Below are 19,093 nucleotides of genomic sequence, written 5' to 3' on the forward strand. Positions count from 1 at the left end.
GGAATCTGGAGAAAATAAGCAGGGAGGAAATCCTTTAACTAGGAATACTCTAGCCGGGATTTCTGATAAACCTGGAAAAGCTTCAGGAGTTGTGCAACCTTAATTCCTCCCATGCCCAGTGAACAAGAGCCATACCTAGCAGTTCATCGGGGTCCTTGACCACGATGTGGGCATTGAGCTCCTGGAGCTCCTGGTGGAGCTCCTCCACCTTCTTGTTGGACTTCTTCAGCATGTTGTCCACGTAGGCCAGGCTCTTCTTGTCTGTGGTGACCTTGCGCAGGTTCTCCGCGCCCTCCTTGATTTTCAGCTCCTTGCGAATCTCGCGGCGGATCTGCTCCTTGATCTCGTCCAGCTTCTGCTGCACCATGGTGTCCGACAGGTCCAGATTGTGGCCCAGGCCCAGCCGCTCCGACACCAGCTGGCCCCTGGCATCACCCTGGAGGACAACAGAGAAGAGAGGTGGGGGTTAGAATGGATGCACTGGAAGGAGAATAGTAGTATAGATGGAGTCAAGACCGTAGCCCTAGACTGAGACTGCATTTATGTAGTCTCTCGACTGTTCTCAAGAGATCAAGACTACATTTCTGGTTAGTACCACCTGAAGCTGAACTTCATCTTGAAGTAGTGGTTAGGTTGTAAGCCCCTAACCACTGCTAAGGGGTCAGATATTTTTTCATCCCACCTTGGCCTTTCGGTAGGGTAATCTGACCCTAGATCTGTGGTTAGGAGCAATCTCACTCCCACCAAACCTCTGACAGTTTTTTTGGTCAGCTGAGTCAATGGCTAGGATCTATTATATTTTAACAAGAACTAAAAGATGGAACGCAGGTCATTGGGCCACCTTTGCCACTTAATCACATGTTGTGATATGAAAGGACTGGATAGGATGATTACATTGCAATATTGTCATAGCTCTGTGACCAGACAGGCTAGGTGAAATGTTCACCATTGCTGGCCAGGACTTTTTCTTGACCACATGATCCGACTAGGGAAATTAGGCTATTGTGAGCCCAAATTAAAGGCTGTGGAAAAACTTCTGGCCCCATACCTATCCAATCCTTTCAGATCTACATAAGTGACTAGGGGTTAGTAGCTTGGAGTTGTTTTGGAATTGGGCATTAGTATGGGCCTTGACCTGCATCATTATGGACAGTCTTAACTTAAAGGATTAGAGCTCTGTGAGTCTTCTTGAATGGAATTACAATGAAAGGTCAACCTACAAGTGCATTCGGAAAGTATTCAGACCCCTTCACCTTTTCCACATTTTGTTACATTACAGCCTTCTTCTAAATGGATTAAATAGACCCCCCCATCAACATACACAAAATACCCCATAACGACAAAGCAAAAACAGGTTTTTCAAAATGTTGTGAAAATGTATAACAAATAAAAAAACAGATATCACATTTACATGAGTATTCAAACCCTTTACTCAATAGTTTGTTGAAGCACCTTTGACAGCGATTACAGCCTCGAGTATTCTTGGATATGACGCTACAAGCTTAGCACACCTTTATTTGGGGAGTTTCTCCCATTCTTTTCTGTAGATTCTCTCAAGCACTGTCAGGTTGGATGGTGAGCGTCACTGCACAGTTATTTCAGGTCTCTCCAGAGATGTTCGATCAGGTTCAAGTCTGGGCTCTGGCTGGCCACTCAAAGACAGTCAGAGGCTTGTCCCGAAGCCACTCCTGCGTTGTCTTGGCTTTATGCTTAGGGCAAATGTCCTGAGAAGGTTTTCCTTAAGGATCTCTCTGTACTTTGCTCCGTTCATCTTTCCCTCAAGCCTGACTAGTCTCCCAGTTCCTGCTGCTGAAAACCACCCTCACAGCATGATGCTGCCACCACCATGCTTCACCATAGGGATGGTGCCAGGTTTCCTCCAGACTTGACGCTTGGCGTTCAGGCTAAAGAAATTTCTCATGGTCAGTCATTTAGGTGCCTTTTGGCAAACCACAAGCGACTGTCATGTGCCTTTCACTGAGGAGTGGCTTCCGTCTGGCCACTCTACCATAAAGGCCTGATTGGTTGAGTGCTGCAGAGATTGTTGTCCTTCTGGAAGGTTCTCCCATCTCCACAGAGGAAGTCTAGAGCTCTGTCAGAGCGACCATCGTGTTCTTGGTCACCTCCCTGACCAAGGCCCTTCTCCCCTGATTGCTCAGTTTGGCCGGGCGGCCAGCTCTAGGAAGAGTCTTGGTGGTTCCAAGCTTCTTCCATTTAAGAATGATGGAGGCAACTGCGTTCTTGGGGACCTTCAATGTTGCAGAAATGTTTTAGAATCCTTCCCCACATCTGTGCCTCGATATAATCCTGTCTCGGAGCTCTACAGACAATTTCTTCGACCTCATGGCTTGGTTTTTGCTCCGACATGCACTGTCAACTTTGGGACCTTATATAGACAGATTGATGAGGATTTTATTTTATTTAATCTATATTAGAATAAGGCTGTAACGTAACAAAATGTGTAAAAAGTCAGGGGGTCTGAATACTTTCCGAATGTACTGTATATGGAGTCAGGAGTTCCCTCCAGCAACATAGACCCACCCAATTGGGAGCCAGGTCCACCCACTGGGGAGCCATGCCCAGCCAATCAGAATTAGTTTACCCCACAAAAGGACTTTATTAGTCATAAATACTCCTTAGTACTTTTTATTGTCCCCAGCAAAAAGTGCACCATTGTAATGATCATGCTGTTTAATCAGCTTCTTGATAACCCACCCCTGTCAGGTGGATGGATTACCTTGGCAAAGGAGAAATGCTCAGTAACCGGGATGTACACAAATTTGTGCTCAAAATTTTAGAGAAATACACAAAATATGGTACATTTCTGGGATCTTTTATTTCAGCTCATGAAAAATAGGACCAACACTTTACATGTTTTGTTTATATGTTTGTTCAGTATATTTTAGACCTATATGAATCATACCTTTTGAAGCACATCTCATGAGTAGCAGACCATTTTCCTTTCTTCCTGTTCCAATCAAATTAGCCTAAACCTACTGTCAAGTTACCAGGTTGTTAGCTAGCTAGGTAACATGACTGAACAACGTTGTTTGTTATCAAACCAATAATTAGTGACCAAGGATGACTTAAAAAATGGCCTGCGACTTGGTTTTTTAAAATTATATAAAATGCGCAAAAAAAGGTATCTCAGGTAATATGGGTCATATTAAATTTTTTTGAGACAAGACGTTTTTCTTTGCTGTAAAGGTGCAAGCATGCCTGTCGCGAAGCGGTGCTCCCTTTTCCCTCTCTGACACTCAGAGGCTGCATGACAGTGAACTTGCAAAGTGTACTGGTCTGTGCCCTTGGTTATAACAGGCAGCGATGTAATGATATAATGTATTAACATTGTTTGCTTTGTGTGCTGCTCCAATGTAACAAATGTACAAATCTACTGAAAACTCATCAGGGTCTTGGTCTGCATCCCTGCTCGCCATCACGGCGGAATTATATATATTTTTTAATGACGGTAGGAATAGACCCGCGTGAAAAGCGGACCGAGAGAAGCAGGTAAGGGCATGTAGGGGATGCGGTTGGCTGATTACAGCTGCCACACCTGATATATGCATGAAAGTGAAGTGGATATTATTATCTATAAACAAACATCTATAAACATTTTATAATAGAAGCCATCAGGTTCTTTATATCGGTAGGGCTGAAAGTCGGTAGTATCATATGAAACGGTACTACGGTATTCTAAAATGTTGGTATCATAAGTATCATGACCTTTTGGTACCATGATATTACCGGGTACCGGTATACCGTGCAACACTAGCAAAATGTAATTCAAATTACGGAATTAAGTTGGCTAAATCAGAATGACCAACCAATAGGTAGGCTGTTGTTTCATGTGAATGGAGCTGTTGTAGACACTGGAAGGGGAGCGCAGGAAAATAGCCTCAATTAGCATTGCTACTTTAGCTAGCTAGTCACAACAAAATGGAATATAACATTGCAGTTCGGAATGACACAATTTCATATATACAACAGCGAAAGACTTGCATCACTATACTGGGAACCTTCTATAACATGCCATTTACATTAAAAAGGAAAGATTTGGTTGTACAAAAATAAAACTTCTTTAAAAAAATATATATATATTTCAATTATCCGGATATCCCCAAAAATATATTATTTGAATACTGAAATCATTTCAAGTGCCCATCCCTATATTTGAATATTCGTACACAAATCTATGTTCCTTACCATCACATCATCAATTTCCATCAACATTGTCTCCATCACATCTGCAACAGAAGCCCGTCCATGCATGTTTTGAAGTTCTGCTTTGTTCTTCCTCTCATCACAATAACATAAGTAAAGTTCTCTCTTTTCTAAAAACAGTCATCCTCTACAACAGCAACATGTCTGGGTGACTCAAAAGCAAAAGTAAGTTGGACACATACTCTCTCTGTCCAACCCTTCCCAATCTCACAGACAGACAGACACACACACACACACACAAACCGTCTGAGGGACAACAAAATCCTGCTTAGCCTCGCGCTCTGTGAGGTCACAGGAGACAAGAATGGGACCTAATCTCACTCCGGGGAGAGAGTTGAGTCTTAAAATAAACATTGGTTAAAAAAAAGAAAAAAAGCCAGCGGTCCAATGGCCTCCCCCATGAAGCGACGTGTGAGGGAGTAGGAGGTGGCTTTGCAGTTGTGTACAGCTACATGTAAATGGCTTCTTGTAAGGTTAAGATTGGGAGCCTGGGAAACAGTTAGTAACGTCATTTTTTGCCAAGGTCGTTTCCCAACGCAGTCTACATCTTTTAGTACTGTTAATTGTTCAGTATATGGCTAATGAAAGAATCTAATCCACTACTTTGGTGGTGCAAGCAAGCACCGTGTTTCAACCAACAGCCAATGGAATAACGTAGAGCTATTGTATTTGTGTCAAAGTAGCCAACATTTATTTTGCCTAATTGATATGCTCTGATTGACCCAGTTAGAGTAAAAAACCCAGGCTTAGTGTGTGTTTCACATTAGAGTGCACAGTAGTTCCCTGTTTTGGCTGGCTAGTGGCTAAACCTTCTCCATCTTTAACTCCACCCTCTCCTCCCATAAAGGTGCTTTACAGAGGAAATATGCAATGCCTAGGCCTATAGTACATTCCAGTCCAGAGGGAGACAGGCTCCGCCTCCTTGTATGACTCATAGGTAAACAACTCAACTCCTGGAAGAGGTAAAAAGACAGCTCAACCCAATTGGTTTTTCCGTAACTCTGTTTGACTAGGCTACCCCTGAACACAATACAAAGACCAGCCTTATTCTTCCCTCTAAGCAACAAAATAGCTAAGAAAATCTAACTGACCGAGGAGAACACTGAAATTGGACAGGCTTGCATTGGCGTTTTAATCATCGATTAAAAGCTTGTGTCCTTATTCCTTAATATGTTAGCTTTAACACACACACAGGGCCTTTCAACCAGACTGCGCCTGTACAGATTAATTTTGTATCGCTTAGAAAGATGGCTGGAATATGAGCATTTGTGATTTCAGACTTTTTTTGCACCTAAAATAATGTCACCTTAAAACATGCAGCGAAACCAAAGCTAACATAAAAATTATGAATTTCCACTATAAGCAGGCTAAATAGTTTAACTCAAATGCCAACAAAAGCGCAATTAAATTTGAGGGACAATGGAAAAGTTGGTCAGGCTGACATGAACTTATGCCAAAAGCCTGACTTTAGAAACTAAGACTATCGGGATTATGGTAGAGCGCGATGGTACCCGTTTTTATTCATTTATTATAATTTTTTAAATCCTGACTAACCTTGAACACCATTCAACCGTTACACAAAGTATTATCCTAAACCGGCTTCAACACATTTGGATTGGTAGCTGCATTTAAAACAGAAATGGCACATAGGCTACATCAGGTCAACAACCTCACCTCCAGGTCAGACTAAAGCATTTAAAAAACTGCAGTGGTTGGAAATTACGGTCTATCACAAATACATCGATGACAGGTGTAATTACAACCCTGGTCAGTTTAGAAAGATTCTCCAGTACTTTTGTATATTACTTTTTAGCCAGTAGTTCTGAAAGTAGCCAAAAGTGGTCCCCGATAAATGCTTATGTCATCACATGTACAGTACCAGTCAAAAGTTAGGATACACCTACTCATTCAAGGGTTTCTCTTTATTTTGACTATTTTCTACAGTGTAGAATAATAGTAAAGAAATCAAAATGATGAAATACACATCCAAATAAAAGTGTGAAACAAACCCAAATATATTTTTGATTCTTCAAAGAAGTCACCCTTTGCCTTGACAGCTTTGCACACTCTTGGCACTCTCAACCAGCTTCACCTGGAATGCTTTTCCAACAGTCTTGAAGGAGTTCCCACATATAATGAGCACTTGTTGGCTGCTTTTCCTTCACTCTGCAGCCCAACTCATCCCAAACCATCTCAATTGGGTTGAGGTCGGGTGATTGTGGAGGCCAGGTCATCTGATGCAGCACTCAATAACTCTCCTTCTTGGTCAAATAGTCCTTACACAGCCTGGAGGTGTGTTGGGTCATTGCCCTGTCGAAAAACATATTGTCATCCAATCTGGTTTTCACTTAGTGGGACTGTGTATCACTGCAGAATGCTGTTGTAGCCATGCTGGTTAAGTGTGTCTTGAATTCTAAATAAATCACTGACAGGGTCACCAGCAAAGCACCCCCACACCATCACACCTCCTCCTCCATGCTTCACGGTGGGAACCACACATGCAGAGATCACCCGTTCACCTACTCTGCGTCTCACAAAGGCACGGCGGTTGGAAGCAAAAATCTCAATGAAGGCCTGATTCACACAGTCTGCTCTGAACAGTTGATGTTGAGATGTGTCTGTTACTTGAAGCATTTATTTGGGCTCCAATCTGAGGCTGGTAACTCGAACAAACTTATCATCTGCAGCAGAGGTAACTCTGGGTCTTCCTTTCCTGTGGCGGTCCTGAGAGCCAGTTTCATCATAGCGCTTGATGGTTTTTGCCACTGCATTGACTGACCTTCATGTCTTAAAGTAATGATGGACTGTTAATTGAAATCAAATTGTATGTCACATGCGCCAAATACAAACTTACAGTGAAATGCTTACTTACAAGCACTTAACCAACAATGCAGTTAAGAAAAAAAAACGTAACAAATAATTAAAGAGCAGCAGTAAAATAACACTAGCAAGGATATACAGGTGAAGTCGGAAGTTTACAAACACCTTAGCAAAATACATTTAAACTCAGTTTTTCACAATTCCTAACATTTAATCCTAGTAAAAATTGTCTGTTTTAGGTCATCACTTTATTTTAAGAATGTGAAATGTCAGAATGATAGTAGAGAGAGTGATTTATTTCAGCTTTTATTTATTTCATCACATTCCCAGTGGGTCAGAAGTTTACATACACTCAATTAGTATTTGGTAGCATTGCCTTTCAATTGTTTAACTTGGGTCAAATGTTTCGGGTAGCCTTCCACAAGCTTCCCACAATAAGTTGGGTGAATTATGTCCCATTCCTCCTGACAGAGCTGGTGTAACTGAGTCAGGTTTATAGGCCTCCTTGCTCGCACACATATTTTCTATAAGATTGAGGTCAGGGCTTTGTGATGGCCACTCCAATACCTTGACATTGTTGTCCTTAAGCCATTTTGCCACAACTTTGGAAGTATGCTTGGGGTTATTGTCCATTTGGAAGACCCATTCGCGACCAAGCTTTAACTTCCTGACTGATGTCTTGAGATGTTGCTTCAATATATCCACATCATTTTCCTCCCTCATGATGCCATCTATTTTGTGAAGTGCACCAGTCCCTCCTGCAGCAAAGCACCCCCACAACATGATACTGCCACCCCCATGCTTCACGGTAGGGATGGTGTTCTTCAGATTGCAAGTCTTCCCCTTTTTCCTCCAAACATAACGATGGTCACTATGGCCAAACAGTTCTATTTTTGGCTCATCAGACCAGAGGACATTTCTCCAAAAAGTACGATATTTGTACCCATGTGCAGTTGCAAACCATAGTCTGGCTTTTTTTATGGCGGTTTTGGAGCAGTGACTTCTTCCTTGCTGAGCGGCCTTTCAGGTTATGTCGATATAGGACTTGTTTTACTGTGGATATAGATACTTCTGTACTGGTCTCCCAGCATCTTCACACGTTCCATTGCTGTTGTTTTGGGATTGATTTGCACATTCCTCACCAAAGTACGTTCATCTCTAGGAGACACAACACGTCTCCTTCTTGAGCAATAGGATGGCTGAGTGGTTCCATGGTGTTTATACTTGCGTACTATTGTTTGTACAGATGAACGTGTTTTTTTAATGAGGTCTTGGATGATTTTTTGGGATTTTCCCATGATGTAAAGCAAAGAGGCACTGAGTTTGAAGGTAGGCCTTAAAATACATCCACAGGTACACCTCCAATTGACTCAAATGATGTCAATTAGCCTATCAGAAGCCTCTAAAGCCATGACATAATTTTCTGGAATTTCCAAGCTGTTTAAATGCACAGTCAACTTAGCGTATGTAAACTTCTGGCCCACTGGAATTGTGAAACAGTGAATTTTAAGTGAAATAATCTGTCTGTAAACAATTGTTGGAAAAATTACTTGTGTCATGCACAAAGTAGATGTCCTAACCAACTGTATTCAGGGGTACCAGTACAAAGTCAATGTGCAGGGGTTACTGGTTAGTCGAGGTAATTGAGGTAATATGTACATGTAGGTAGAGTTATTAAAATGACTATGCATAGATAATAACAGAGTAGCAGCAGCGTAAAAGAGGGGTGGTGCAAATAGTCTGGGAAGCCATTTGATTAGATGTTCAGGAGTCTTAAGGCTTGGGGGTAGAACCTGTTAAGAAGCCTGGATGGCAGGAAGCTTGGCCCCAGTGATGTACTCGGCCGTACGCACTACCCTTTGTCGTGCCTTGCGGTCGGAAGCCTCGCAGTTGCCATACCAGACAGTGATTCAACCAGTCAGGATGCTCTTGATGGTGCGGCTGTAGAACCTTTTGAGGGTCTGAGGACCCATGCCAAATCTTTTCAGTCTCCTGAGAGGGAATATGTGTTGTCGTGCCCTCTTCACGACTTTCTTGGTGTGCTTGGACCATGTTAGTTTGTTGGTGATGTGGACACCAAGGAACTTGAAGCTCTCAACCTGCTCCACTACAGCCCCGTCGATGAGAATGGGGGCATGCTCGGTCCTCTTTTCCTGTAGTCCACAATCATCTCCTTTGTCTTGAACATGGTGAGGGAAGAGGATGTTGTCTTGGCACCACACGGCCAGGTCTCTGACCTCCTGCCTATCGGCTTTCCACTGTTGTGTCACCTACCACTGTTGTGTCATCGGCAAACTTAATGATGGTGCTGGAGTCGTGCCTGGCCGTGCAGTCATGAGTGAACAGGGAGTACAGGACGGGACTGCGCACGCAGCTTTGTGAGGGGGCTCCAGTGTTGAGGATCAGCGTGGCAGATGTGCTGTTACCTACCCTTACCACCTGGGGGTGGCCTGTCAGAAAGTCCAGGATCCAGTTGCAGAGGGAGGTGTTTAGTTCCAGGGTCCTTAGCTTAGTGATGAGCTTTGAGGGCACTATGAAGCTGGTTGAGAGACTGCCAAGAGTGTGCAAAGCTGTCATCAAGGCAAAGGGTGGCTACTTTGAAGAATCTAAAATATATGTTTTATTTGTTTGACACTTTTTTGGTTACTACATGATTCCATAGTTTTGATGTCTTCACTATTATTCTACAATGTAGAAAATAGTAGAAAATAAAGAATAACCCTTGAATGAGTAGGTGTCCAAACTTTTGACTGGTACTGTATGTGCAGATATGCACACCACGTCATTGCTCTCTCTCTGCTGTGTGTGCGCATCTTGCTAGCTGTCACTCAAATGGCGAGGGGCTGAAGCTCATTGGCTGAAACTCTAAGTGTTAGGGGGCTGGCCCAAGTTAGGGAACATTTTGGGAAAATGGCACCACACAGCTTCTAGAAAACCGCCGCTTTCCAACTAGGGAATTTATGGCTAATTGAGGTAAGACAGCAATTCTGCTTATTGACTATACACATATAAACTACACACAGACACATTAAACCTAAAGCGGGAGGTTTGTCATCAAGGTTCCGGTACATGTCTAACTGGATGTGTTGCTCTTACATCACAAGCCAAACTGTGCAGTGATACCTGGGAACAGTGCATGGTTCACCTGTCTTTCTTGGCAGGATTACAACAAGACACAAACTACTGATGAGCAAGAGGTTGTGGGCCATAGTTTATTGGCAATAACACAACTTTGTCTAGTTACAGTGCATTCGTAAAGTATTCAGACCCCTTGACTTTTTCCACATTTTGTTACGTTACGCCTTATTCTAAAATGTATTAAATTGGGGGGGGGGGGGGGGTCCCCCTCATCAATATACATACAATAACCTATAATGACAAAGCAGAAACTGGTTTTGAAAATTTTGCAAATGTATAGTAAAAAATAAAAAAAATAATGAAATATCACATTTACATAAGTATTCAGACCCTTTACTCAGTACTTTGTTGAAGAACCTTTGGCAGAGATTAGATTCAAGAAGATTCGAGGCTATGACGCTACAAGCTTAGCACAATGGTATTTGGGGAATTTCTCCCATAGGTCCTCAAGCTCTGTCAAGTTGGATTGGGAGCATTGCTGCGCAGCTATTTTCAGGTCTCTTCGATCGGGTTCAAGTCCGGGCACTCGCTGGGCCACTCAAGAACTTGTCCCGAAGCCACTCCTGTTTTGTCTTGGCTGTGTGCTTAGGGTTGTTGTCCTGTTGGAAGGTGAACCTTCGCCCCAGTCTGAGGTCCTGAGCGCTCTGGAGCAGGTTTTCATCAAGGATCTCTCTGTACATTGTTCCGTTCATCTTCGCCTTGATCCTGACTAGTCTCCCAGTACCTGCCGCTGAAAAACATCCCCACAGCACGATGCTGCCACCATGCTTCACCGTAGGGATGGCACCATGTTTCCTCCAAACGTGATACTGGCATTCAGGCCAGAGTTAAATCTTGATTTCATCAGACCAGAGAATATTGTTTCTCATGGTCTGAGAGTCCTTTAGGTGCCTTTTGGTAGAGTGTTAATGAACCATTTGTAAATTTCTCTCTCAGCTTTTGTTATTTTCTCTAGATTGGCGAGAGACCATTTAATTTGAGTACTTTTATTGTCAATGTCATATGTTTGCTATCATTGGGCCACTATTGAACCCAAAGTGCCCCCAAATTCATTGTTTTGCTGCTGTAAACTCAATTACTTGTTGCATTTCTCCAAACAAAGGGTGATCTTGACCATGTTTTATTCATGACAGATTTTTTTTTAAATCCCAGATTATTTTAATTTCTTTATATTTCCCTTATGATCATAAATTGCAATCCATTTTTATTTATTTTTCTATGGTTATCATGTAAGACTAACTTTACCTAACCCATGCATGCCCTGCTAACTGCTGGTGCTGCTAATGCCAGTTCCTGTTCTTCTATTGATGGCCTACTAACAGACACTGATCAGATCACACTCTACCATAAAGGCCTGATTCTTGGAATGCTGCAGAGAAGGGAGAACCTTCAGAAGGACAACCATCTCCACAGAGGAACTCCGGAGCTCAGGCAGAGTGACAATCGGGTTCCTGGTCACCTGCCTGACTAAGGCCCTTCTCCGCCGATTGCTCAGTTTGGCCGGGCAGCCAGCTCTAGGAAGAGTCTTGGTGGTTCCAAACTTCTTAAATTTAAGAATGATAGAGGCCACTATGTTCTTGGGGACCTTCAATGCTGCAATTTTTTTTGGGGTACCCTTCCCCAGATCTGTGCCTCGACACAATCCTGTCTCAGAGCTCTATACACAATTCCTTTGACCTCATGGATTAGTTTTTGCTCCTTCATGCACTGTCAACTGTGGAACCTTATGTAGACAGGTGTGCCTTCCAAATCATGTCCAATCAATATACATTTACCACAGATGGACTCCAACCAAGTTGTAGAAACATTTCAAGGATGATCAATGGAAATAGAATGCATCTGGGCTCAATTTAGAGTATTATAGCAAAGCGTCTGAATATTTATGTAAATAAGGTAGGTATATATATATATATATATATATACAATAAATTGCTTTGTCATTATGGGGTATTTTGTGTAGATTGATAAATTTTTTGTTATTTATTTATTTATATATATATATATATATATTTAGAATGAGGCTGTAACAAAATGTGGAAAAAGTCAAGGGGTCTGAATACTTTCCGAATAGACTATTTTGTTTAGTGGCCGATAGCAGCATAATTAACACAAATACAAGAGCCTTCCACTCACTGTCCAAACAATCTCAGCCGTCACCCATTTAAGAATACGAGTCTTGTGAAACCATGTCTGCGAAGACTTGTCTGCATTCATGGGTGCTGGGTGGGTACAAATAAGGTTCCAAACAGTGTACCAGTTTCAATCTAATTATAGAAACTGCAAACAAAGGCAACATTTTCACAGGTTAATGTCCTCAAATGTAAATGTTTAGGAGAGTTAATTAAGTGGTGTTTGGGTACCATACAAAGTTACTAAATTGCATGGTCAGATAACATCATTATGCTTCAAGGCTACATTGTTGTTTGATGGACATGTATACTTTTTTTTCGATACAAATGGGCAGATTTGACAGGTGACGTCATCCCAGTGACAGCAGTGTTGACCACAACCCTTCTTATGACTAATTTGTTACAGTTCAGAGGCGAAAAATAGATTAAAACATGCAACTTTCTAATTTATTTTCTGTCAGCCACTTATGAGGTTTCTAAATGTTGCATTGTATGATTAGCTCCAAATTCAATAATGTATAAGAATGCTTAGCTAACATTTAGAATTTGCATGCCTATAACGTTACTTGAGACATTATTTTCAACTACGTTAAATCTAGGCTCCAACCAAGTAAAACATGTTTCTTTTAATAGACAGCTTTGGGCTTTACCACGCGCCCACTTGACTCAAGTGTGTCACTGTTTACAAAGGAGTTTAAAATGGAACGTTACTTTTACCGTCTCGGTTTAAAATGGGATATGAAATGGAAAATGTTCTTCCAATTCGTTCTAAACAATTTTGTTTACCAAAATGTAAAAAAAAACATTTTACTATCATAATATATTTTACATTTATTTTAGGACATTTAAATAATCTATAGCAGATGAATTCAGTAGTTCAGATGTTGCGTGCTCAAGTGCACAATAATGCAAAACTGGATTTTTTTCCCCTAATTGTTTTCCAGGCCTCAATCCATAATTCCCAGTCCTTCGGGAAAGGGTAGATAAATCCCTCAGAAATTTATAAAACTCAAGATTTGAACCTACTGTGACTGTTCGATAGAATTAAGTTAGTCTACTAAATTGGAAAACGCGCATTACAACTTTACGCGTTTATTGTAACAGTTGTCAACTTTTCCTACCTGCACGGAATCGGCGGCCATCTTGGCTTTCGACTTTTGAATCAAACTCTACGGAGAGAGGGGAGGTGGAACTCCAAAAACAGGCTTGTTTTGAGTTTCCCTCTCGTGCGACAAAAATAACTTATTCGGTGACCAAACCATCGGTCATCTTGGAAATACTTGACTTTCCATGCCTTTCTTTGAATCCTTGTGTCTTTTTTTTTGTGTCACGAAAAGTTGTTCTATAGTCCACATAAGTGAAGCAGCACCATAAATATGTCCCACTGCTTTGGGAGAGAGCAGCGGTGGTTTGTGTGGAAATACATCAGCGTCCGCCCATAGGAGCTATGCACTCACTCAACCCATAGCCCACTCTCGCGGCCAGATTATAGTCACACTCTCTCACGTGATCATACATTTCACACACACACACATGAACCCCGAAATCCCATGTAAAAAATGTTTATGGAATAGTTAAAAAATTCTAGGACTAGATTAAAACGATGAAGATTATGAACAGGAGGTTATACTATGATATAGTAGCTGAAAATAGTGCAGGAAACTTCAATGACATCTTCCTAATTTTATTATAGGATACCAATTATAAAAAGCAATAGTAGTATAGTAATAGCCTACAGGGGTTCCCAAACTTTTTCACTCAGGGCCCCCCTATTTCTATGGGCACAAGCACTGTTCGTGATACAAGCTGTTCACATCCCTCTTGTTGGCGGAGACCATTTTGCAGGTTTAAAGTTTACTTCCTGCAATTCTACACATTTTGTCATGGGGCCCAAAGAAAATATAGCAGTTTTAAATCAAAATTTCTTGCAATTCTATACATTTTGCCATGTCTAATGTGTATTCATGTGATATTTGAGTGACAAAAAAATTACAACAATATCTATGGGCTAAAAAAAAATACATGAAAGCGTTAGTTGATCTGAACATTTCTGACAAGTTAGAAATAGCTCTCTAAGATCTACAATAACTAACATGACAAGATTAACTGATGATGCTCTGCATTTTCGAAATTGCACCTTCTGCATTCTACTATTACAACTTAAAGCCGTAATGAGTTTCTTTAAAAAAAAAAAAAAGAGACCCCGCGCCACCTCTACCGATCCCTTGCAGTTTGGGAATCACTGGCCTCATACATTGTAGTAGTACAGTAGTAGTAGTTGCAGAGAATAACTATCATGATTGTAACCAAATCTGTCCAGTTGCTGATGCCAATCTAAAATAGCTGTCAACTGACTGCACTTGATACCAATGGCACCACGCTGTCCATGTGTAGGAAGGCCTTCTACAGAAATGGCCCCAACAAGATAAAGAATCAAGTCATGTCCATTATACAATAGTCCATGTGTAAAGTTCTGAACATCTGCGCCCTGTTCAATAATATCCGTCATAACCTGAGACACTGGGATGTTGGTCTGGCCCCAGTGTATTATGTAAGGCTGTGCTGAACTCTACCTCTCGCTTAGGTGAGACGTCATGCATAGACGTCAATGGAATGTGGGCGAGTGTTCCATAGTGTGTGCCCATTACCCATTACCCAAATTCAACTAAGCTTCTGATAACCTGAAATGTGATCTTTTCAATCCAACAATAGTACAGCAGTTCATGGGTTTGATGTGGTAATAGGTTGGTTTCAAGTGTTGGGTAGTAGTGAACTAAACTCAGCAAAAAAAGAAACGTCACTTTTTCAGGACCCTGTCTTTCAAAGATAATTCGTAAAAACCCAAATAACTTCACAGATCTTCATTGTAAAGGGTTTAAAAACTGTTTCCCATGCTTGTTCAATGAACCATAAACAATTAATGAACATGTACCTGTGGAACGGTCGTTAAGACACAAACAGCTTACAGACGGTAGGCAATTAAGGTCACAGTTATGAAAACTTAGGACACTAAAGAGGCCTTTCTACTGACTCTGAAAAACACCAAAAGAAAGATGGCCAGGGTCCCTGCTCATCTGCGTGAACGTGCCTTAGGCATGCTGCAAGGAGGCATGAGGACTGCAGATGTGGCCAGGGCAATAAATTGCAATGTCCCTACTGTGAGACGCCTAAGACAGCGCTACAGGGAGACAGGACGGGCAGCTTATCGTCCTCGCAGTGGCAGACCACGTGTAACAACACCTGCACAGGATCGGTACATCCGAACATCACACTTGTGGGACAGGTACAGGATGGAAACAACAACTGCCCGAGTTACACCAGGAACGCACAAGTGCTCAGACTGTCCGCAACACGCTGAGAGAGGCTGGACTGAGGGCTTGTAGGCCTGTTGTAAGGCAGGTCCTCACCAGACATCACCGGCAACAATGTTGCCTATGGGCACAAACCCGCCGTCGCTGGACCAGACAGGACTGGCAAAAAGAACTCTTCACTAGCGAGTCGTGGTTTTGTCTCACCAGGGGTGATGGTCGGATTCACGTTTATCGTCGAAGGAATGGGCGTTACACTGAGGCCTGTACTCTGGAGCGGGATCGATTTGGAGGTGGAGGGTCCGTCATGGTCTGGGGCGGTGTGTCACAGCATCATCTGGCTGAGCTTGTTGTCATTGCAGGCAAACTCAACGCTGTGTGTTACAGGGAAGACATCCTCCTCCCTCATATGGTACCCTTCCTGCAGGCTCATCCTGACATGACCCTCCAGCATGACAAAGCCACCAGCTGTACTGCTCGTTCTGTGCGTGATTTCCTGCAAGACAGGAATGTCACTGTTCTGCCATGGCCAGCGAAGAGCCCGGATCTCAATCCCATTGAGCACGTCTGGGACCTGTTGGATCGGAGGGTGAAGGCTAGAGCCATTCCCCACAGAAATGTCCGGAAACTTGCAGGTGCCTTGGTGGGAGAGTGGGGTAACATCTCACAGCAAGAACTGGCAAATCTGGTGCAGTCCATGAGGAGGAGATGCACTGCAGGACTTAATGCAGCTGGTGGCCACACCAGATACTGACTGTTACTTTGATTTTGACCCCCCCTTTGTTCAGGGACACTATTCCATTTCTGTTAGTCACATGTCTGTGAAACTTGTTCAGTTTATGTCTCAGTTGTTGAGTTTCTGTCTCAGTTGTTGAATCTTATGTTCATACAAATATTTACACATGTTTAGTTTGGTGAAAATAAACGCAGTTGACAGTGAGAGGACGTTTCTTTCTTTGCTGAGTTTACATATATTTTGAGTAATTTAACTACATCAAATCTTGGTAGTGTTTTCAGTAGTTAATGACTTGTTTTACCATGTAGCGGTGTAGTTAACTACTGGAACTACATATTAGACAACTTTTTTTGCAAAAGGAAAATAAAATGTGGGTGAAGTAGGTAATAATGATTTATTTTCGGCATCAGACCTCCGTAATTCTCACTTGAAACATTGTTTTTGTGTTTAATAGGCTAAATTACACACTGTTAACATTTGGCCCCAGAGTGATCTGTCTTGGAATTTGCAGTCTGTGAGATTTCAGATTTAGATATCATGTTTCACAAAGTAGTTTGGATGTAGTGAACGTAAAGTATATATTTCTTAAGGGTAGCAATTAGTGTAGCTTAACTTCTTCAAGTGTAACGTAATTGGTAGCTTGGTAAACTATATTTTAAGAGTTGCTTCCCCAACACTGTTGGTTTCCAGCTTCTGTATCATCACCAGTACATAAGAAAGTTGTTACACTATATAGCCTTCATTACAGGTCCTGGATCAGTTTGGTCATCTTACAGATGAAGAGATCCAATCTCATGAAGTAGGTCTCAGATCAGTCTGGGAGGGCTTGGACAGAGGGCAGGGAAACCCTTTTTATTGGGTCACAGTGACAAGTACAGGAAGTTGTTGTAGGCTGGCTATCTAATGATGGGATTAATAGGAGATTGGTTCAGTAACTGATGACGAGCATGAGATTACCTGGGCCTGGCTGGGTAAAGCTTGGTGAGACACCGATTCAACAGTGTGCATCAGGCAGCCCTGGGACTGTGACTTACCCTTTTCTTCAAACAGAGAAGTTGATGTATACTTGTTGCCATTCTTTTCCTCAGTTTGGAAACCCCCATGTCATTTGGTCTCAATCTGCTTTTTTCAGGAAGAGGTATCACCTAGCCTGATCCATGTCTTTTCATTTACAGTATCCAAGTGTTAATTTGCTGTTTCCATAACACACACACACACACACACACACACACACACACACACACACACACACACACACACACACACACACACACACACACACACACACACACACACACACATCACCATGGGCTGGATAATGTCACCCATAGATGTCTTCACTCCAGGCGGGTGAAGACACAAATTAGCCAATGAGCTCCCTCCATAGTACACCGAGAACAGCAGCCAACATTTTCAGTGTCGATCAATGTACTAACAAATAATTAAATAAAAAGCATGCAGTAATTGGCAATTCATTTTTTTTTATAAGACAACAAAAACATGGGAATGACAAAATGATAACAAAAACATGGTGAGGTTGACATTCCAACAGACACTACACAGAGAGAGAGAGAGAGACTGTCTTTGCAGTGATTTTTTGTTGGTTAGGGAGGAAGGGAAAATAGGCTGAGTAACCAAACTACAGGAGTAGCCTCTGTATACCATAGACCTTAAAGGGGCACTTCACCACTTTAACCTCACATTCATTATACAGTAGACGTTGGAAGTTTACATACACCATAGCCAAATACATTTAAACTCAGTTTTCCACAACTCAGTTCACCACTTCATTTTAAAAATGTGAAATGTAAGAATTATAGTAGAGAATGATTTATTTCATCACATTCCCAGTGGGTCAGAAGTTTACATACACTCAATTAGTATTTCGTAGCATTGCCTTTAAATTGTTTCACTTGGGTCAAATGTTTTGGGTAGCCTTCCACAAGCTTGCCACAATAAGTTGGGTGAATTTTGGCACATTCCTCCTGACAGAGCTGGTGTAACTGAGTCAGGTTTGTAGGACCTCCTTGCTCACACATGCTTTTTCAGTTCTGCCCACACATTTTCTATAGGATTGAGGTCAGGGCTTTGTGATGGCCACTCCAATACCTTGACTTTGTTGTCCTTAAGCCATTTTGCCACAACTTTGGAAGTATGCTTGGGGTCATTGTCCATTTGGAAGACCCATTTGCGACCAAGCTTTAACTTCCTGACTGATGTCTTGAGATGTTGCTTCAATATATCCACATAATTTTCCTCCCTCATGATGCCATCTATTTTGTGCAGTGCACCAGTCCCTCCTGCAGCAAAGCACCCCCACAACATGATACTGCCACCCCCATGCTTCATGGTTGGGATGGTGTTCATTGGCTTACAAGCATCCCCCTTCTCCCGCCAAACATAACAATGGTCATTATGGCCAAACAGTTCTATTTCTGTTTCATCAGACCAGAGGACCAAAAAGTACAATCTTTGTCCCCATGTGCAGTTGCAAGCCGTAGTCTGGCTCTTTTGGTGCAGTGGCTTCTTCCTTGCTGAGTGGCCTTTCAGGTTAGGTCGATATAGGACTCGTTTTACTGTGGATTTAGATACTTTTGTACCTGTTTCCTCCAGCATCTTCACAAGGTCCTTTGCTGTTGTTCTGGGATTGATTTGCACATTTCGCACCAAAATACATTAATCTCTAGGAGACAGAACGCATCTCCTTCCTGAGCGATATGACGGCTGCGTTGTCCCAT

The 19,093-nt window shown here is 42.1% G+C and overlaps 1 protein-coding gene across 3 annotated transcripts in view; it reads right to left on the reverse strand.

Annotated features, from left to right (window-relative positions):
• Positions 1 to 13,760, reverse strand: part of LOC129814358 (serine/threonine-protein kinase N2-like) — a 43,332-nt gene extending 29,572 nt beyond the window's left edge. The window contains exons 1-3 of one of the 3 annotated variants that reach the window (XM_055867448.1): positions 13,433 to 13,760; positions 4,207 to 4,247; positions 136 to 436 (exon numbers count right to left, since the gene is read on the reverse strand). In XM_055867448.1, coding sequence (XP_055723423.1) covers positions 136 to 436; positions 4,207 to 4,242 — 337 coding nt within the window. In that variant the 5' untranslated portion in view covers positions 4,243 to 4,247; positions 13,433 to 13,760. Of the gene's footprint in view, positions 1 to 135; positions 437 to 4,206; positions 6,134 to 13,432 lie in introns of those variants that run through there. The other 2 variants (XM_055867449.1, XM_055867447.1) reach the window with 2 other exon arrangements.
• Positions 13,761 to 19,093: the final 5,333 nt, after the last annotated feature.

Source organism: Salvelinus fontinalis, chromosome 17, assembly GCF_029448725.1.
Source record: "Salvelinus fontinalis isolate EN_2023a chromosome 17, ASM2944872v1, whole genome shotgun sequence".
NCBI lineage: Eukaryota > Metazoa > Chordata > Actinopteri > Salmoniformes > Salmonidae > Salvelinus > Salvelinus fontinalis.